We start from the raw sequence: 23,046 nt of genomic DNA on the forward strand, positions 1-23,046 counted from the left end.
AAATAATACTGCCAGTGACGGCTTACTGTTATTTTGTTATTTGTACTAATGTGAATGAGTTCTCCAGTAAAGAGAGAGTTTTTTTTTTAATTTTAAAACTTGCATTAAAGTGTTGGTTACAAATTTAAACTCCTATGATAATTTCTGACTGAGAAAATTACATTTGAAAGTTATTAAAAGAAACAAAACTACAAATGTATTTTACAAAACTTATATGTTAGTTCGCTTTATCTGATTTAATTGATGATGATGTAAAGATGGATAATTATCTACTTGTGATTTCATGAAACTGTTTTGCATAAATTTTCATATAATATACAGGGTGCCTATGTACCTGGAAAGTCAGGGATATTCATTAATTTTCAGAAAAAGTCACGGAATGTCAGGGATTACGTTAAAAATTGTCAAAAAGTTGGGGAATTTGCTTCCTTGGCTGCCTTATTGACTTTTTGCTGACAATATGCTTGACTAAGTGTAGCTGTCTGTAGGCAGTAAGAAGTAATGTGGTGCAATACAACTTATGAAAACAAGTGCAGAATATTTTCAGGATTCAAAATTTCTCTCAAGCTTACACAAAATGATAAATAATTTAAATGGTATTACAGGTAACCCCCGTATAACACGGCACTTCTATAGCACGGATTCACTCTAACACAGTTCGAGAATTGGTACCACCCCCATATAACACGGTACTGTTATAGCACGGTTTCACTCTGACACGGTTCGAGAATTGGATAAAACCCTCCTACAATATGAAATGTAATAAATTTTTACATACTTAAGTAATAACAGTTCACAAAAATTATTATTTTCGTGAACTATTAGTACTTAAGTATGTAAATTTTCTTTTCTTGCCTTCTGTCTATACACATGATCCTTCTAGAAACTTGTTTCAATGTTGCCAGATCTCGACGCTTCTGCTTCTGATGTTGCCAGATGTTTTTCCNTAATCAGCTAATATCTGTATAAAAAATTAGGACTGAAGAGGGATCATTAAGACCCAAAATGCATATCCACATCCAGTAATAAAGTCTATATCAATAAAAGTTCCTTGTGTGATGAAGTTACTAAAAAAAGCCAAATATTTTAGGCTTAAAAAAATCCACAATACAATTTGTAATACTCTTCTATGTATAAGAGTTTAGCCATGTATTGTATGTATTTTGTAAACCCAGCCTGATACATTTCTGTTGGAAATAGTTCATTTCTAGTAGAGAGGGATGTAATGGATGAAGCTAGTTAGGATCCAAGGGAAAGATCCAAAGAGGACCAGAATGGATTTTGTAAGTAAACAAAGGATTGTGATGAGACAAGGACCAGTTCTTGTAGGGTGTTTGAATAGTAAAATTGTGTTATGTTATGGTGCCTATGTTATTTCATAGTCACGTTTCAATTATTTGTGAGAAGCTACCCTAAAAATAAAACACCACAAGGACAAATGGTTGATGCAGAGACATATATGTATATAAATTACTGCATTATTTTTTTAAAGAAAAGTTCATTTGTTTAGTAGCACTTTTTCTTTTCAAACTGAATAATAAACTTTTGAGATTCATGATGTTTGCTTTATCACTTTCAGTGATATACAAAGACTTTCTCACAAACTTGAGCACAAGAAAGTGCTTTAGTAAAACTCAGCCTGGTTTGTGCTCATCTTCATCATTCTTCATCACCACCCCTTCCTTTCTAATTTGTTATCTGGTAGGTAAGATGCATGCAGGATCGTACAAATAATTGTGCAGAGTCCGCACTGCTACTTCCTATACCATGTTCCAAAAACAACACCTATTATTACTACCAATGTATAGTATCATTTGCAAATGCACAAGGATCCTAAAAACTGAATGATGTTTCAGGAAAATTTGGATGCAGAACAATATCCTATACCAGGGATGGCAAACCTTTTTGATCCCACATGCCATATAGTAAGCATACTTAGCTTTAAACATGTTTATGCGTGCCAACATTTTTGACTTCGAATAACAATATTTAAAGAAATTAAACAAATATGCTTTAATTACAATAAATATAAAAAAGCTGATTGGATAAAAGAATGATCTGATGATAAACCAAAAGAACAATTGAATAAGACAGATGATAAATCAAAATCATATGATACGTTGCATGTCAGATGACTTCTCCTTAAGTGCCATAGGTTTGCCACCCATCCTATACTTATTACAGTTGGTAAGAGGGGGGTGAGGCCTTACTCGGAGGTATAGCCCTAGAAGGAGAAAGGAAGGAAGGAGGGGTCAAGGACATGGGATAAGGAGAAAAGGGAGAATTAGGGAATAGTAATAGAAGGGGAAAGAGGAAGAATGGCATCAGCTGGGATTCATTTATTAAAACATAGAATTACATAATTGCAATTTATAATGTTTGTACATAACGACTAATAGATGATACACCTGAACGATAATTGGCGCCGTGCTATACTTATTACAAAGAAATAATCATTAAAAGTAATATTTTTAATCAACTATTTAGCTGATTAAAATATTTACATAAGCTCTTGTTAATTCTTTACTACAGTGTAATATAAAGCTATAAGTATTCTTTAAAAAATTCTTACAGAAACATCATTGGTTGTACAAAAAGCAGAATTATAGAAACAAAAGTTTTGCAAAATTATTAGAAACTGAATTATTTTTCATCACAATCCGTTAGAAATAAGTTTAGCCTATTCTCTTTCGTTAATAGTTTATTTCCTTGTTGATTAACAGTTGTCCCAGCTTTACAAGTGTTTCTCGGCAAGGTCTCAATGTGTTTTGTACGAATAAACATTATTATATAGAATGGGGCTTCTTAAACTTTTTCCATTCATGACCCTCATTATATACACATATAAAATAGTATACAAACAATATCGCTTACTGATAATAAATCATAAAACAATTCTTTGATATACATGTTAATTTTACCATTTATTAAAGACAAAAGCAAATTTGTATACTAATGAGATGGACGTGCTTGTTTCAGTATACAAAATAATTAAATCTTGGCCAAATATTTGGTACTGTGGGAATGTGGGGCATTCTTCAATGTTTTCAAAGTTAACTGACATTTTGATTTTATAATTGTCAGTGCTGAAAATGACACTTCACGTAAATATGCAGTATAAAATTTTATTGTTTCAAATTTTTTACAATTCCCTACGTTCAATTATGTGACTGCACATTTTCCTATTTTATTACCATATACGTAGGTAGAATTCTACATTACTCCAACTAGCCAATTTTAGTCCCTTCAAATTTAAAATTTAGAGGTTTTTAGAGCCACTTTTTCTGTTTGGGAAAGAGGTGGAAATCGCTAGGTGCTAAATCGGGGCTATACGCTGGATGTTTAAAGGTGGTAAAGACTTCCACGTTTCAGACTTCCACCCAGCTTGGAACTCTTTAATGCCTGAAGACTTCCACCTCTTTCCCGAACTGAATACGTGGCTAATATGGCAGAGTTTTGAGACTAATGACGATCTTCAAAACAACACTGTTAAGGCCATCTAAATTCGCTGGCGGCAACATTCTATGACAAGAGGATGGAAAAGCTCATCCACAATATGACAAATACTTCAATTTCTGTGGTGTTTATGTCAAAAAGTAATCATGTTTGTACCTAACTTTTGATAATAGATTCATTTCGTTATTTACATGTGTCTTTTTTTTATGGACCATCGAAAGTTGGAAAAAAAAAACAGCCCACGTAGAATTGTATTTGTAACATTGTAAGCAAAAAGTGGTTTGGCCATGACAGACTGCTGCTTCCTAACACCTTTATATATACAGTATATATATCATCTATCAAGGAGTGTCACCCGTCAAAGGATCGAGCCGATTTTCTGCTCCAATTAGGGACACCCAATGGTTCCGGTAAGGCATCGATCCTTCCCTTTGCTAATCGGACGGACCGGAAAGTATTGCCACGTTTTATTTCGCCACCGCGTGCATATATGTGCAGTGAATTAAGACCCTCCGGGGACTCCAGATACATGACTTATTAATAATTAGTATTAGATTACCCAAATATATAGTGAAAAACACGCCAATACTTCCCAGTCCGTGTGAATATCAAAGGTAGGGATCAATACCTTACTGGAACCGCTAGGTGTCGTATTCTTAATCTGGAGCAGAAAATCGGCTCGACCCTTTAATTACAGAAGGAACACGTTCATTCAACGGGCCACACCCGTTAACCGGTGTTTTAGTAAACACTAAGTACAATACCGAGCGGTGGTGTTGGTAAAGCCTTTTCTAAGACATTCTCGTCTAATTTTTCGTATTTAAAAACACTTATTTGTAAAGATTCGTAAGCTTACCGGTTTTTAAAATCGCCGACATTCCCTCATCGATCCTCGAGCGCCATCTAGCGTCTCCGACTCCGACAGTACTTTTATTATTCACAATACATTATTATTTTCCCGGCTGTTAGAGTATTGTAATCGATGGAATTTTCTATTTATCCACATTTTAAAAATTCTCTAATTCCAGAAACGTCAAAAAAAAAAAAAAAAAAAAAAAAACGGATACAAAATTCTGTCTGTGTTTCGGCTTTCGTTTCGGGACGGCTGTATGTCTGAACGGAAAAAGCGGGAGACCACCCCGAGATCGAATCCGAACGGGTCGAAATTTTCCGTCACAACGAGGGGGCGTCTTGATAAAAAGACGATCCCATTTGGGCCCACTCGAATCCATAATGGACTCGATAAAAAGCTGGTTTTAGTGCCCACGGGGTGGAGAGACTTTAAAAGAAATGGTGGCATGGTGGACCATTTTGAAATTTGACGCGATTATTTCAATATATAAGACGTCGATGGTATTAAGTTCTGGAGATTATAAGTCGAGGAGAGACGAAGAGGGCACAATGCGGATTCTTGTCATTGGATTCTCGCTTGCTGTTATTATTCATTGTATTAAGAAATCCATCGATATACTGTACTTTTGATTTTTATTTCTATCCATGGTTTATGAAGTTCTTGCGCGTTTTGCTCCGTGAAGCTCCTTTTGCCTCCCTCCTGGTATCTCCCATTTTAAATGCAAAATGAAATATTACTATAAAAATTGAATTATTTTTATCTTGAGTAGCAAACTACCATTTTACTAATAAACTCTATTAAAGGAAGTAGACCTAAATGATAAAGTAGTGAAAAAGAAAAAAAAAATCCAGCAACGAGTTGCTTAACTTTTCCGGCGACATTTAAAACCAACGACATATAACTAGTAGATTGAACCAAGCCGCCATCTGTGATTCGGAGAAAAAGCCAATAGGCTAGAGTTTCCATATTAATAAGAAAGAAAGAAGAAGAAGAAGAAAAGCCGCCATCTTTGGAGCGAATCGAACGTACTGTACAATACTTCCGCCATGACATTTTAAGGCAGAAATTTGTGAACTGCAAGAAATACCTAATACAGACGCGATTGTTCGTCACAAATACACAATTTTATATGAGTGTATTCTAGGGTTTCTCAAACGGGATCCCGGTTGTTTTTTTAACCCGGGAAATCCCACAAATTTCTTAAAAATTCACGCTTTTCTTATTTTGTGTTAAGGTTAAGGAAATTTTGCAAATAGAAAGTACAGTCGACCCCCCCTATAACACTGTTAATAATTCCGTTTTATATGAATTCCATGTTGTACGAGTCACTTAGATTTTACAAATACTGTACCTGAGCCATTCACAGCCCGGCACACGTTATAGTTAAAAGGATGACTTGATTACGTTTTCGATTTTTATCTTAAAATTATTATTTCAGAAATGACATTCAAATTAATCGCGAAACAGATAATGCACGTATAATAATGGTGGGGGTAACAAAGAACAAAGTACGTATAAAGTACACACATTTAATGCTCAACTTACTTTGACAATATTTCTTGTACGAAGAGGATTCAAAAACTGAAACAAGTTCCTAAAGATTTCGAAAAACCGAAACCGAAACCAAAACCGCACCCGACTTTCGCTGTAATGTCCGGTGATGCGTAACACCTCCCCTCTTCGGACGTTCAACAAAACTACACTCTCCTCTAACCTTTTATCACTTTACGAATGATAGATACCATAAGTAGAAATGAAAATGATGGAAATTTTGTAATCTATACTAATATAATAAAGAGGTAATGTTTGTATGTAAGTTTGGATGCAGCAGGTAATCTCCAAAACTACTCATCCTATTTCAAAAATTCTTTTACCAATATTTAGAATGGAACTTCAGGGTGGACATAGGCTGTATATTATTCCGTTAAACATGGGAGATGGACAGTTCTTTACGGTAAGCCTTACGGGGAAGGCTTACTGTAAAGAACTCTGCTTCTATTTATACTATTTTAGATGCGGTTTTTTGCATTTTTGATTGCATTTTAATAGAGTACGTCAACAGAATGTACACAAAGAAGGGATTTTTCGATATTCCCCCCGGGGAGAGAGACAGGATTAAGGCTTACTGTGAATAACTTCACTTCTATTATACTATTTTAGATGCGGGTTTTTGCATTTTTGATCGCGTTTTAATAGGGTACGTCAAGAGAATGTACACTAAGAAGAAATTTTTCGAAAAATTTTCTCCTAGGGGGAAGTGTTATACATTTATAATAGATACATTTTGAGCCACAACAAGGCGTGGCGGGGTCTGCTAGTAAATTTAATAAAATGCATAAACTGTCGGGATTGTGTATTGTTTAGAAAGTAAAAAATTTCGGTGTTAATTTATTTTTCAAGGTCAAATATACAGAATTCCCGCTATCGCCTCTCCGGGTTAAACGGTGAGAGAGAGATATTATACAGTGATATAGGGAGAAGGTGGTATTATGGAACTTCCTCCATTTCAAACTGATAATTAAGGCGAACTGTAGCGGATTGCGGCTGAACTGCACCAGGCAGACACCCATAGCAAGGGGAAAATCCGTTTCACTTCAGTTAAATGGTTGTCCGTAGTGAATTAGAATATTTGTGTTTTTCGAAATTCGAAAGTTTTAAATGGTAAATGAATTTAATTATTTCTAAAATATAAATCGTGTAGTTGTAGGTTCACTGGTGCATGTATTCCGTTCTAGAGTCTTAGGGGTACCTGTACATATTAATCTGTGTGATGTTCACGCTATAATGAAAATGGGGTTCCATAATACCACCTTCTCCTCTAACTTTGTTGCATTTTAGATTAGTGAATTTAGGGAAAATTAATTGTGGCAATTTGTAAAAAAAAAGCCACTATGAGCTTGATCATCAGATGTGATGGGTCGGGTATTTGAGCTTCGTCTTGCTGCTGCACGCTCCGCTCATCATGGGTATCATCATCTACGTTAGCCAAAAACGTTCACTTTAGTGGTCTTTGAGGCATTACTGGCCGTCTCTGTAGATGCCGAGGAAAAATCAAACTTTATAGGAACCGTTGGTGCATATGGGTGTATCCTAGGGTTTCTCAAATGGGATCCCGGTTGTTTTTTTAACCCGGGAAATCCCACAAATTTATTAAAAATTCACGTTTTTCTTATTTTGTGTTAAGGTTAAGGAAATTTTGCAAATAGAAAGTATAATTAACTCGTAAACGATCAGAATACATTTGTATTTATTAATTTTAAACCTACTATATTAGTTTAATTAAATCTTTTGCTCGTTATGGCACCTCACAAATGGTCAATAATCAATACGTGGCTTATTTGTGTGGTAAGACTCTGAAAATTTTTTTACTTGTCGGAACCTGTAATATCTGGATTAATTGTGCTTACGCTGTCTTAATTTTTAACCATGCCCCATAACTGCGTAACGCCAAGGTTGTGCAAATTGGGCAAGGATACAACAGAGTAAGAAGTCTGCAAGTTTGAAGTCAGCAGAGTGATCTGTCAATGGGGATGCTTCAGGAGGATTTTATGGAAAACTGGCCCCTATTTACGTGCGAAGAAAGCCCAGTAAACTCCACGTGGACAACACGTTGGCAAGGCATGAACTCCCGAGAAACTACCAGTGCTGGGGTGGTTTTATCCACTCGACCACTGGTGGGCATATGAATAAAGAAATTACCTATTTTAGAAAGTTCTTAACTTAAATGACTTCATTAACATATTTCACACACAAAAAATAATCTTTTTAAAATATTTATTAAATTAAAATTTATCATAATCCTTCCTTCCAAGAGTCAAAATTCAAACAATTCATTAAACACTTTCAGAAAATTAAGACAATTAACATTACAAAAATAAATCAGACAAATACATGATCAAATCTGATTACTTCCAGCAAAAAACATTTGCTAATTTGTAATTAAATTGATTGAGTTTTGTAACGACGAAGGAAATGTTTTCGTTCGACACTTTCGAGAATTATTCTCCTCGAAATTGCCGTATTTATTATATTTCATCACAGATAATAATATTCGGTTTTAATTCAGAAATTACATATAACTGAATTTTACTACATAAATGCAAAAATAGATACAGCAAACTCTCACTAATTTGGCCTTTCAATTATTTTGCATACCTTCCAGTATTGCAGTAGTAAAATATAATAGTATATTGACCATCACTAATCTGGTACTAATTTTGGCTAGCATAATTTCAAATTTTTCAGGTCGTCATACCAACTTGTCTACCTGCTGCATACACACTGCTGGCATCAAGTTAAGTATATTCTAATCTAGCCGCTCTAGCAAAATCACTAATCTGGCATCTTCCAGTGATGACAGATTAGTAAAGATCGACCTGTATAGCATTTTTGCATGCCATATTATTTGCCTACCTGTTTCCAAAAATGATCAGTAGTAAAGGGGGGAATAGGTCGTACCATTCACTGGCTTTAAGCAGGTTTTAGGTCTATATACTCTCAGTAATCTGCAAGAATGGCCAAATATAAGGAACGGATGCATTAGCGAGTGTCTATTGTATTTAAACACAAACTACAAACTAATTTAGTATTCAAATAACTAATATAAGTTCTTTCAAAGTAAATCTTTATAAAAAAAACTTTAGAACACAAATTGAGTACTTAACTGATTAAAAATAACTGCATTATTAAACTAAACACACAAATACTGCATAAGAAGAAACAAAACATTTTGAAACACTTTCAGCTGCTCTTTATATAAAAATAATTTATACAATGTTGTCCAGAAAGTTATACCATTTTGTGTGTTTTATAGCCCCTAATAAGACAGAATGGCAGAAAGAAATACCTTGCAGGCAAAAATTAAATGGAAATATATTGTATGGTCAAATTAACAGAGTTATTTTTAACATATACAATTATTTTAGTCCTCAGAATTCACTTTATAGTAATGAAAATAGCAAGACTTTATAGCCTACTAGCAATAATGGATCCAGAAATCTTTAGGGAAGGATGAAGAAAGGAAACAATGCACCTTATAAAATATTTTACTATCCGAGGTACCCGGTTTTACTCCGGAAATATCCTTAGAAGGGAACGCAGGTATGCCCCGCATATCCCCTAAATTCATTTCTTTCTACTGCCATTACAATTATCAAGTCACATATCTCAAACATCAAGGAGACTGACCGGAAAGTCGGCCAGTCTCTTTGATGTTTAAGACGAATGATTTTGTAAGTCATCTTTTGTAGATAGACTATAATAAATGCCATACTAAAAAACATTCAATTAAAAAAAAATATCTGTAGTATATTTAATATTTGATAAACTACTTACAGTCAAAACTGTTTCTAGAAAGGACGATTGCCAAACCAGAGTAAAAAAAGTAATTGCCATTAATGTCGTCGTCGTCATTTTTACTAAGAAAGCTGTACATAAACTCTACAATATCCAATGGCATGAATTCAATAGTCAATTACTCATTTCTTATTCAATGTAGAGAATTAATGTATGCTAAAATTGACAGCCAGCTTCTAAATAATTCTTTGATAGTCATTACATAGAAAGAAGGTAAAGTTTGTTTTTAAGTTTAAGTAGTGGCGTCTAATAATATGCGGGTTTAATAATAATAACCAACCTTAGAACGAATATGTGCAATACAAAAAGGTTTTTTCATAATTTTTAAAGACATACATAGCAAGTTATACAATAGAAAAGCTACTGGGTGAGCTCACAACTGCAATTGAAAATTGACAGCAGACCTGAATCCGCTTTCAAACAGACTAAATGCAGGCAATCATGGATTATTTGCAGGAAATTTCAGTAATATTACAAGTTACAATACAGAAATAATAGAGAGGTTGAGGCGCACGTTTTAAACATGTAAACGTGTACGTGTGACATTCGGCGCCGCTTTCCTGCAAGCCTAAAAGTTTGACAATGGTGTTTGGATAATCGGTGGAATCACGCTCGACATTCCAAACACCATTGTCAAACTTTTAGGCTTACGGGAAAGCGGCGCCGAACGTCACACGTACACGTTTACATGTTTAAAACGTGCGCCTCAATCTCTCTAATAGTATTTGGTAAACAGAAGAGGATCGTAAGAATGAAGAGAAAATATTAATTAAAATTTAATTAAGCAAATAAAAAATATTCACAGTTTTTAATGGGGAAAATCGGCATGAGTTTTCTAGACAATCCAATATTAATACTTAAAACCTATTATCTCTATTTTTTTTAAACTTACTTGTTAGAAAGAAATTAATAAAATTCTACATATTATTTAATTTTATTCTTTAGATCATGCTTTAAATTGAATAAAAATTGTTTAATGTAAGTATTTTATTGATTCAAAGGATTTCAATTACCATTTTCAAGAGTAGGAAATACTTATGAATTATTTTAATTATTAGATAGCAAATTATAAAATGTAGGAATAAAACCAATTGAGTTATTATAAATTCATTAATGGAAGAATATTTGTTGAATATAAATAAAGTTTATATAATTATATAGGCATTGGTATAAAAAGGATGTTTTTAAAGACATCGCCTTCACTCAAAATTTAAAAATTGCTGTAAGCACATGTTAAACAAACTTCTAAATATTTTTTAAATGCGCTATTTTTGAGAATTTTGTTAATACAAAAATATTTTAGTATTTCGGTAATTTAATTATTTACAATTTTTATTTGCTGGATCGGATTTTTCTGGATAATTAGAAGGTTCGCCATTATGCCGTCTGTGATATTCCGAACCAGGATCGGTGGCGTCTATGTAGTCTTCGAGTACCGCCCTTCCAGTATCCTTGGCCGTTCTCTTAGCTATTGCCTTGACGCCGAGAGAATTAATATTGTATGCACTCAGTGCCATGTTGCCTATCGCATTCATTGTATTGTCGACCGTGGCACTTGCACTACTGCCATATCTGTAAATGTATTCAAATTATTAATTAAATTACAATTATTGAATAAAGCAACAAACAAAATAAACAAAACTTACTTGTGATTGACAGTCTGTACAGTTTCATTAGTAAGGCAACGAGCAAGTGATCTTGCGGAAGATTCGAGGCCCATGTAAATGGTGGAAAAACCTATTTTTAAAAATTATAAATAATCAAAATTTTTATGAATTATTAATTTATACATGTAGTATACATCTGTAGAAAATATGGACTTCATCAAAGAAAAATTTTATTTGATATTTCACGAAAACATGCCAGGCTGGCGGCAAAATTTATTCGTGTATTTTTTTTCTTTAATTTGCCAGATTATGATAATATACTACTTTGAATAAAGATGTATGGGTTAGACTTTAATGACTGTTGCTTTGGGGGAGAAAAAAATACATGACTAAACATATACAGTGTAGTACTTGTTTGATAACTATACACAGGGTCTGATAGAAACAAATGTTTTTTGTGTATGACAGACTGTATAGAGATAACTTGGAAATTAGACACTTCTTCATTAGTTAGCAATGAAATGCTTGAATATAATGTAGCACATTTATGCAATGGAACTATTTATACAGTCACATGCGGTTGAAGAGTTCTTTAGGCCACTTTCACACAATCTGGGTGTTTGCTTGTCTAGATAAAACTTGGGCGTTGAATGTCACCCAAATGAATAGAAATCTATTGAAGGCTTTTTCATACCATACACAGTGAAATCTGCATCCAGATGACAAATCCACCCAATCTCCCTGCTACCAGTTCACAAGTCCGATATAGATGTTTGCCCATTTCACAACCTTGCAGAACACTGGATCAAATGTGTGTCTTTACATTGTCCGAGTGACTAATCAACTGGGTGCTTATAAGTAGCTTCTGCATAAGTATCTCAGCACTGTTTTGGCAGTTCTATCAGGCAGTAAAGGTATCCCTTGATTAACGTGGTTAATTAAGCCTTCGATGCTATCACGTATATCAAATATGTGTTCATCAAATATAGTGGTACCTCGATACTCATCTGAACAATCACCACCCCCGCTAAAACAAATTTTTGGTTAATAACAAATATTTTTATTTTAATAAATGAAAATGAATAATTCACTAACACCTTATTTGCCAAGAAAAATATATCTAAGTTAAATAAAGACAGTTGTTAAAGTTGCATTAATTAAAATTTCTGCCGCTTATAAAAAGGGATTGCCACAATTAATTTCGTGCATAGGATACATGTATAGCAGTGAGACTGAGACACTGCTCATTTTCACTATGAACAGAAAGTAATTTTTGTATGAGAGATATCCATATTGTAATTGCCATCATCACAAATTTGTTTGTTTGCCTAAATGATAAACATCTGACAGCCAGATGGTCAAGGCAGTTAAGGCATCAGCCTATCACTATAAAGGACCCAGAATCAAATCAAGCAGTTGAAAAACCCAAGGAATTTTTTAGAGGATATCTTTCCCAGATTTGTTAGGCCCTGCCTCTCAGCATCCAACTGCCTCCACTGTGGGTCTGGACATGATGGGTTTAAAAGTGCCTACATGGAGGAAAGAATTAAAAAATCTTAAGCTCATTAAACTGCAAAATCTTACATAGTCAGTCTGTGTTTTCAGTAGTTGTCAAAACTGGAAATCTACTTTCCTCCTTTTAGTCAATAATCAATCACAAGCCAGTGATTGCAATAATACTTTATAACCAGCAGCTGTTCTGCAGCCAAGTATATTACAAGTCAAAGTCTCATCAGATGGTCCATCTAACAAAATGCCCTTTTTAAAGAGACTTAACAATCTACAACTCATTTCAACAAATCTTTTCTTTATATTTTGATTTTGAATTCTGAAAAGAATATTCTTTTGAAAAACATTCTTTTATCATGTCTGTATGGTCAATCTAAAATCTGTAAATTGTTATGTTAGATGATAATAATAACTATTTTTTGTTTGATATTAATTATTATTATTTTTATAGTTTATTCTGATGCTGGATGATGCTGGATGATTAATTATCCAAAAGATCTTTGCCAATAATAAAAAAATTGCTGACTTCTAATACAAAGCAATTTTGACTATTGGATGACTATTACTATTTTCGTGTGTTACTGTATAAACCACAGAATAACTATCTGTGAAATAATCTGACCTTGTCACTAATCTAAAGAATAAGCTATGCTTGTTGCACATGTTTCTTTGGCTTGTCAGCTGACAAATTTTTTCTGTGCAGTTGCATTATTGAGATAAACAATAAACAAGACAAAGATGGAAAAATTGAATAAACAAAAACATGGGATGAATTATTAATAGTTTTGATGAATTCTATCTACAGTATTTTAATATAAATATTATATATTAAAATTATTATTTCACATTATAAAGTAAGATTTATTTAACTCTGACAATGTGAAACTGATTCTAAAAACTTACAATCACCGTACAATATTATAAGAGCAGATCTTTCTTAAAAATATTCCGACAATATTAGGATAAATCTCCTATAAATATTCTAAATAAAAATTAAACATATCAAAATTGGAACTGGTCAGCCATCTAGTTACTTTGTTAATCTACAGAATAAATTTTAAATACCCAAACTCAGTTAACTCACTTGCAGTTTATCACAAAGATTTATACTCATGCAACACATTGAGGAATTACGGTTTAATTTTGAGATTAAAACCTGGTCCTTAAAAAAATTAAGATACACTAATGTTAAAATAAAGAGATGCTAGAAGATATTCAATTATATTCTAGTGTTATTTATGGAATAAACTATTGATTTTTACAGTTTAGTTGGATACTTAAGAAAAAAGGTGCAGAGCTAAAATTCTAAAACAAAATACAAACATAATCAAAGGCCTTATACATTACGTAAACATACCTTTCAGTCCTCCAGCAGCCACTATCATCACATCATCCATTTTTTTCTGTGAATCAACGGCATCGGTGTTAAATACAGCTGCCATTGCTCTTTCCCCTTGCTTTCTAACATGAGGAGCTAACTGGTGACCCAATGCAATAGTTAGTTTTCCAAGTTTTGAAACTAAAATTAAAATTTTTAAATAAAATTATTGAAAATTGTATTATTCAAAATTACTATAAAAATTATAGGATAAATATTTACCTAAAAAGCCACTGACGGTCAAAACCGTTCCCGAGACATTTCTAGCAATGGTAAGACCTTTTTGAACTCTAGGATCTATATCTACAGGTCTACTTTCGGGGCTTACTTTCTCTCTCAGTTTTGAAGCACCTTTCTTCATAAGATCATTTGTCAATTCCACACCCTTTGATAAACCCTCAGATAATAACTCCGCTCCTATAAATGACCGATTATTATTTTCCATAATAAAATCTCTAAAATAATTCCTTAATTATAATTATAGTTTATAGGAAAATATATTTGTTTTTTTATTTTATTTATGTCTTAATTAGGGTGCATGTTATATCACTATACTTGTTAGATAGCTTAAAGCATTGTCCTTAAATATTTGAAAATTGTTCTAAAGCATGCTCTGTTCTTTGTAAAAAAAGACAATCTCCAAACATTCTAAGTGCAGGTTAACTCCTAGTTTAAAACAAAGTAAGACATTTTGCCTAGCTTACTTGTGAGTGATCTAAGGATTTCTTTGCTTTTTGTAAACTTTCATAAACATTTGTGCTGACTAAAACTTTTCTCCTCGATCCGCTGCTTTTGTGCATCTACTGAAGAGATTCCTCTTTGACAGTGAAGATCTTTACTCACAGAGACTCATCTGGGATCTCCTTTTCTTGACAACTCTCAGCTTTCCTTTAGAGAGCTTCTGTTTTTCTTTAAAGAGATCAGACTTCTGAAATAATTTCTCTTTGTGATGCAGAGTGAACCTTTTAAGTATATGTGCATTTGGCTTAACTCCCACTTGCACAATATGTTATTGTGCAAGTGGGAGTTAATACTTTGTTCTTCATTTTTGTTTAAAAACTTTGTATTCTTTAAAACATTTACATTGATCAATTTATATATTAAGATCTGAAGATGGACTAGACTATATCTGAAAGACATTTTATACAAAATTAAAGTTTGATGACTTCTATAAAAATAAAAGCAACTTTTTACTATGCTACTATATTTATATCTATTAAAAATGTGCAATAATGTTTGGTTTCTAATGAAAAATAAAACTTTTTGCTTAAAATCAATATATTCATTATTTTATTGGCATAAGTGTTGTTTCTACATTCCCTGAAATAAAACGTATAAAAAACAATAACAATGTATTAAAATGTATAATACAAAAGTTCTTTGAGGATTAGTATGTATGCGAGTGCTTGTATATGTGTACATGCATTTTAATTTAAACCAGCAATTTTTTGTAACTGGCAACAGTAAGTACCGTTTCATATTTAATCAGTTAGTTCATTGTACTGAATTAGAGGAATTTAATAACAGAAATAAACTAATAATGCAAAGTTACCTGCAACAATTCCCTGAGAAATTTTATAACTCACGCGCTCTTTAGCATCTATCTCTTTTAAAGACAGAAATTTTTCTTTTTTCAATGCTGTTAATTCAATTAATATTGCTTCAAATAAATCTTTAGTCGATTGGTCCAATTCTGATGGCAGTATTACACCTATGGAAGAACCTAAAAGAAAATTTTAGTGTTAATTAAATTTTTATACTTAAGACAAACTATTGAAATATTTTTAATCACTGATTTTATTCTAAAATCCTTAAACTATTACTTTACCCATCTTTGTTTACTATAAGAAGACAATACAGCATAGAAGATATTATTATACAATATTAATATAAAATATTTACCATACCAGCTTAAAATGTCTTAAACTTATAAAATTTTAATAAAGCAATATTATTATTAGCATATTGTATATAATATTGAATACATTGAATTGAAATTTTGTAATAAAAATTGCACAAACCTGTTTGATTTGCTGCAACGTCTGGAAAAATGAAGGCACCATAACCACTGTGTAAAACAGGTGATTTTCCAGGATCTAACGGATAAATCCAATCGCCAATTTGTAACCAAGCTTGTGGACTGTTTTGTGCAGCTGCCTCTTGAGCATCAACAAATTTATATATATGAAGAGAAGAAGGATACGACGGAGCACTGACATATTCTTCTCGCGATATAAAAAAAATTTGTACTCCGTCGGCAATGGAAAATATTTCTTCCGCACCCATGGAGTGGGATCGTTCCATTCTTGCTTCGCTTGATAATTCCTTATAATCGACCGGTGAATCTTTACTATTACTATTTACATCTTTTTGATAATTACACGTATTACTTCCATTAAATGAAGCAGATCCCAATGATGCATAGCCACAAGCTTCTTCGTACGATGGTGGTCTATCTAATATTTTATTTCCGTGGCTATTATTTGTTTCGCTAGTTGCCGCAGGAACTGCATTATCTCCAATGGTAGAAACTTGAATATTTACTTTCTGTAATGTTAATCTCATTTTATGTTGCATATTTCTGATTTTGTTCCATCTTTCCCCGGTACAATACGGTTGATCACAACGAATGGCCAAAGCGGTTTCCATTTTTTGAATTCCTCTCTGATACATTTCTTTTGCTAAAATATTTTGTCCTTGTTCTTCATAACTCAAACCTTGTGATATATACATATATGCTTCATCATGGTTTGTATGAAATAATTTTATTTGTTCTTCTTCTGTTGTAGTTTTTGAAAGCTGTTCTTCCATTTTCTGTGGAGAAAACAGTCGAATGACAATAAATGTAATTAGTTAAGACATAAAATGTTCAGATATATATTGAAAACTTTAAATTATTAAATAATTATAAAAAATTTAGTAATCTTTAGTAATCTAGTACCTATCAATTACAGTTAACAGATAAAAGACCAAGAAGTATAGGGTATCTGAAAATTTATTGTGCAGTGGAAAAGGTTTGAGTTTTAATAAAAGTAAAGTTTTACATACAATATTGTAGTTTCTCATACAGCAAATGCAGAAAATGTCCCTCAAAGGTCCAAAAATCTTGGTAGAGTGAAGTCTAGTGGCCAGATTCCACAAGAGACTATGCAATTGGCAAAGAAGCCTTCCAAAAACCAGAACATGTCATCTATTAGTGTGGAAATGCGGGACAGACAACTTATGGATCTTGTATGCAATCCTATACATATAGCTTTAATGTCATTACAAATTTCTCAATGTACAGTAATTTTTCAGACATCCTATTGGTATCTAGTAATAAGTGGTGTTAAAACTAGAGGGGGAAAAGTAGTCAAAAGTAGAAAACAGGAAAAAATAAAAGAAAGCTTTGTTTGTTGACCCATCTGATGACAAAACACAAACAGGAAAAGATAGGATAAGTAATAAAATTGTAACAAAGAATACAAAAATATGTCTTCACAATCTGCTGTTTCAATCACCATTGACACCAAAAACAGATAAATAAATAAATCTTCACCTAGAGATGACCTTTTATTTGAACTACAACCTCTATAAAAAATGTAAATTGGTTTTCAAATTTTGACTCCAGTTTTTTTTTTTTTTTGCATTTTTTGACGTTTTGACATTCCACGAACCCAATGTAAAAGAACCTTTACAAAATTGTGTGTGTTTATGTCAATTTTGCATTATATCTCAGGAATGCATGAAGCTAGACACCAACCAAAGCTGAATATTATCGGGCTAGAAATGACTATAATACTAATAATTTAGAAGATAATTTTGCATTACATCTCAGGAATGCATGAACCAAAAAATTTGAAATTTGGCAGGATTGTTTGTATATATAAAACACTACATGCAATTAAATTTTAGTAATTAAAGATTGAGGGAGTGAGGATATAGAAGTCTGAGGTCAGACTTAATGAAAATTTCTCTCTTTATCGGCATTTACAATTTTTTAAAAACATATCTCTAGCCTCAAAATTAAGTCTTTTTATGTTAATTAATAATATAAAAAATTATTTTTTAATAAAATCTCATAACAGATGATACTACACACAACTTTACCTTTGTATATTATAAGTGCTAGAAAAGTCGTGCAAGATCCCTTGCCAGCTGTTTGTAAAGAATCAACTGAAAGTTACTTGTATATACTAGAAATGTACACGAAAACTCAGCGAATGGCACTCGTGTTTCATTTCTATGTTCGTTCACTTGTGTCAGACTTTCTTAAATCTTACACAGATGTGTTTACTGTGTTAATTTTAAAGTTGTACATGTGTAATAAGACTTATTTATCGTTTGTTTACATTATAAAATCACATTGTTTTAAAATAGATTTAAATTAGACCAGATAAATCGTGTCCATCATCCTAATTTTAACATTTCCGCAATTAATATGAACATTTATTTTTCACTGACAGTGCTAATCATTTTTAAAATTTAAAATTCCATGCTAATTTTTCAAATTTTTACTTAATTGGGCTGCGATTTGAAAAATTGTAGATTTATAGGTTCCCACTGTCATCCGTCCGTCCATCTTTCCTTAATCTCAAGAATGGAGTTAGATAGAGGAAAGACAAGACATAATATGAAAACTTTACAGGCAAGTGGTTCAAATTAACTATATAAGAACTTCTGATGCAAACCAGAAGTTGTGTTATTTCAATTTAAAAATTTTCCCCGAAAGATGACTGGTGCACTCCATTATTAAAGGAAAAGTATGTCGTCTAGGGGCAAGACACTACAAATTTAAGGTGGAGAGCATATATTTTAAATTAAATAAATTAAAAATATGATTAAAAATTGCAGAGTGATATTGTGACAATTTCACAATAAATAATTGCTTGTTCTTATGTAAAAGTTTTTTATAAAAATGCAAAAGAAAGAAGACTATAATGAGATGCCAGTGTTAGACCCCAACAGAGATCCAGGCAAAGTTTATAGTAAATAACTTCAAACCTGTTGAACAACCTATCGTGACAGCCCAAAGTTTTAAAAAGATTCCATAGTATTCCATAGTCTGTGAGGTGAAAGAGTACACACGAATCAGCCCAAAGAAAAAGTCTACGTCAGATGAAAGAAGTGGAAAAAGACATGTCAAAGCCACATTCTCACCTTTACCTTGATTTTTACCAATCTTTAGTGTACCACATACCCAAACAAATTCTGATTCATGAAATAATATGATGTAGGATTCTTAGTTACTTTTAACAGGGTGCCAGATTAGTGACATTTAAGATTATTAGGTACCAGATAAACAAACACCAACTGCACTTTTAATGATGATCATACTGTTTATTTTTGTTTACAAAATTTTTGATATATTGTATTTTGTTATGAGTAGACACATGAATTACAACCATAATTAATTTTCAGATTCAAATTCTTTAATAAAAGAATTTTAAAAAATGAAATAAGAACGAAAAATAAAACAAATTTTTAAACTGAAACTTAAAAATCTGCTTCATAAAGTAGATTTTATAGCTTGGCTTTATTTGCATGAATTTGAATTTTTTTTGTTTGCATGATTATAATCATGAAAATCATAAAAATTAAACCAAATTCCATTTTCCTTCACTTGGAAGCTTTTGAAAGTTTTGTGCAAATTTCTTTTGGTTTCGGTTTTATTCATTTAAGGTAATGCGACACGTGGGTGATCCACCAAGGGAGAACTGCCTCCCGAGAGGTCTTTTAAGGGAAACCGGCCCCCACTTAGGCATTACTAACATGAAGAAAACAGGGAAAACTCTGTATGGTTGGCCCGTAGAGTTTTCCAAGCTGGTAGTCGGTTGGGGATTTGGCAAGGCACAAACTCTGGTGGTTTTATCCACCAGGTTGGCACAAATTTCTTTTAGTTTTGTTGCAAAGTTACTCTCTATATTTATGGTATGTTTTTCCAATATCCAAAATCCAGTTACGTCATATAATCATCGACGTACTAAAATATATAAACAAAAGAAAAAATCTTATTCAAACTGCACACACCGATTACAATCACAATCCACACACCCGCTCGAAATACAATACCGCACTCATTATCGGCGATCCGTAAAACAAATGACAACGGCGAAGCAAACTAAATTAAATATACAAAAATTTCAAACGATTAAATATTCACACATTTAATAAAGAGAAACAACTAGGAGCACACAAAGTGCCAGATAATAGGGATGCAATCGGAGAGCGCATAATTATTTGAAAAATTTATCGGAGTCGGGTAAGGGAGCGCCAGGAAAAGATGCGCAAGAGGGACTCTTCGGGCATCATCGACGTCCCCAACCTCCAGTACAAGAGGAGTCCGCCTCGGGGCAGAGAGCCTAATTGCGCCCCGATCCAATATAATACTAGAGATACAATTACAACTATTACGGCCAGTTCTATACCTTTCGGTTAGTGACAAGAGTAAATAAAATGGGAGTATTCAAGACAAATTATAGAACCAGTCTAACATTTTATCCACATTAACACAAATATAACAAGGCATTAAATTCAAACTTTGACAAACAATTATTTAAAGCGAGCTTCTTCTGGAGGAAAATCGTATGAGGAAAAAAAAAATCACGTTTAGTGACTCCATAAAGCGATGGCTTGAGGAAAACTCGTCGATTACAAGACAAATATTTCAAATAATTCATTGTAAATTCAAAAATATTTGTTTACATCGAAATATGTCGATTTCACTCTTCCCGCGATTTAAATTAATACAAGTTTATAATTTAATTTCGTAATATTTAGTAAAAAATAAGAGACGTAGACTTACTTTTAACCTTATAAATCTATACGCAATTAAAAATTATAGGTATTTGCTCGAGATTTATTAAAACTCCATTCCGACACACGTACAGATCTTTAGACGTCGACGGGATGAGTAAACCGAACCATGTGATTCTGATGACGCATTAGAAACACCTTCCGGCGATATCGCCTAATTATTTTACAATAAAATGCAAAATTTATTAAAAATTAATTAATTAATTAACATAAAAAGTAATAGTTTATATTAATTATCCGATAAAATGCCTTAATTAGAATTTACAGCAACGAAACATTAAAAATTAATAGCGTAGTAAATCGAATAATTACGTTTTATTTTATTAAATTTTTTTAAATGATATTTAATTATAATTTAAAATAATATTTTATTTTATCTTTAATAAAAATTTCGTGTTTAAATGCGATTGTTTATTTTTTGCATCATTTTCGTAATGTCGGCGGCTCAGCTGACCGATTGGTAAATTGTGTCAAGTCTCCAGGTTTTGTTTTTTAAATTTGTTATGGAAGCGTAAATGGTCGAATGGAATGAGAATTGTTTAAAAACGTCGACGAATTTGCTGTTTATAATGATATTATAATCGTAATTTAGGTATGTGTGGGACTTTTATTCTGTACCAATCAATTTATTGCATTTGAATTTTGATTATTACGTATGTTCGAGTTTTGTTTGTTACGTATATTACGTTATTAATACTTATTATTACGTATGTTAAACGTAATAATTGATTAAATAATTATTATTTAATCAATTATTTTTGTTCGTATATCCTACATTTTTCACGAATTCTGTTAATAATTGTGTAATTATGGTTTTTGAAATTACACGTTTTAAACTTTAAATCGCACTTGAAATGAAATATATTTAATTTAATCACTTAAGCCTTAAGAGACTAAAATATAAAAATGGAGTTTGCGTTCGTGTCTTTCCAACAAGGTGGCAATGTAGAATTTTCCAGTTTAATTTGCGTTTCTAACACCTAAATGGAGACTAGTTTCCTCGTAGAAGATCCTCCGGAAAGTGTCCTCCTCGGCGGATAGCTCGTGTCCCATCGAACTAAAACCCGGTCGTCGTTACGTTTCTACGGAGTCTTTGATTTGATGATTATGGACATTTCTCTTGCAACCCTACTCTCGTCTTTACGGTTGACAGACTCGTGAAACCTCGTCTGGTTATGCTATATCGATGCTTATACGATACTTTTCTATTATGGGTTTTGTCACTAATGCTTTGGTATGATTATTCGTCGTTTCTTTATTCTGGTCGTAGGTGGTCTTATCCGTATTGGGGAAGTTGTTACATTTGGGAGGGGAGAAAAGGGGGCCTATCGTGTAGACATATAAAAGATGGATGAAGGGAGACACTTTTGCTAACAGGTTAACTACAGTTCGAAATCTGAAGCCGAGATGAGCGATTTCGAAAAATGTTTTCTATGATTGCATTGGAGGTAGTGCAGAACTGTAGCTGCAGTGGATATGAAGTAACTAAGCCCCTCTGCTTATTTGGCAGTGCTCGTATGTAGTATATGGGGGTTTGCAAAAGTAGGTACGTACTGTACATAGTTGTGAATCCAGAAAATACAGATGTTTGGGGTTTATTATTATTATTTTTTGTCTTTTATTATTTTGTCATATTTCTTATTTGTGGTTTAATTTATATATAAAAATAAATATTTTTTTCCTTTTTTTCGGTTATCCGACTAACGCGAATCCCCAATTGAGTCGGATAATCGATGCTCTACTGCAGGGGTGGCCAAAACGTGGCGCATGCGCCAAACTTGGCGCATTGGACGATTACAAGTGNCTAATATTTTTAAAAACATTTTTTACTTTTTTAATATAATGTTTTAGGATAATTCCAGATTACTTACAATTTTTCCAACATTTTTTGGCTTACTAGACTGTAAATATCCTAAAACAATATTAAAGAAAATCATTTCAAACAATAGACAGAAATTAAACATTTGAAATTAAAACTATTAATGTTATTTTTAAATAATCAGTCCATAAGATTCAAGTTACCTCAAAGAAAATTATAACTTAAACAACACCTTAATTACTCTTTTCAACAAGTCTTTAATTTATTTAAATGA

General features: G+C 32.5%; 3 protein-coding genes across 6 annotated transcripts in view; 1 reads left to right on the forward strand and 2 right to left on the reverse strand.

The window, feature by feature from the left end:
• LOC111633913 (ELMO domain-containing protein 1-like) overlaps nucleotides 1-4,383 on the reverse strand; it is a 32,327-nt gene extending 27,944 nt beyond the window's left edge. Inside the window, exon 1 of the mRNA XM_023378569.1 lies at nucleotides 4,313-4,383. The gene's annotated coding sequence lies outside the window, so the exon portion shown is untranslated. The remainder of the gene's footprint in view (nucleotides 1-4,312) is intronic.
• Nucleotides 4,384-10,292: 5,909 nt separating this feature from the next.
• Nucleotides 10,293-21,073, reverse strand: LOC111633909 (spartin-like). The gene is made up of 7 exons (XM_023378560.1): nucleotides 20,943-21,073; nucleotides 16,180-16,972; nucleotides 15,711-15,881; nucleotides 14,381-14,575; nucleotides 14,138-14,299; nucleotides 11,311-11,401; nucleotides 10,293-11,236 (listed from the first exon to the last, which is right to left on the reverse strand). Exons 2-7 carry the CDS (start codon nucleotides 16,967-16,969, stop codon nucleotides 10,984-10,986), a joined length of 1,662 nt encoding a protein of 553 aa, XP_023234328.1. The 5' UTR covers nucleotides 16,970-16,972; nucleotides 20,943-21,073; the 3' UTR covers nucleotides 10,293-10,983.
• A 290-nt stretch (nucleotides 21,074-21,363) lies between these two features.
• Nucleotides 21,364-23,046, forward strand: part of LOC111633910 (transmembrane protein 184C-like) — a 30,414-nt gene continuing 28,731 nt past the window's right edge. The window contains exon 1 of one of the 4 annotated variants that reach the window (XM_023378562.1): nucleotides 21,364-21,606. The gene's annotated coding sequence lies outside the window, so the exon portion shown is untranslated. Of the gene's footprint in view, nucleotides 21,607-21,669; nucleotides 21,757-21,781; nucleotides 22,188-23,046 lie in introns of those variants that run through there. The other 3 variants (XM_023378561.1, XM_023378564.1, XM_023378563.1) reach the window with 3 other exon arrangements.

The sequence above is a fragment of the Centruroides sculpturatus genome, unplaced genomic scaffold, assembly GCF_000671375.1.
Source record: "Centruroides sculpturatus isolate CEXI.00-Female unplaced genomic scaffold, Cexi_2.0 scaffold903, whole genome shotgun sequence".
Classification (NCBI taxonomy): domain Eukaryota; kingdom Metazoa; phylum Arthropoda; class Arachnida; order Scorpiones; family Buthidae; genus Centruroides; species Centruroides sculpturatus.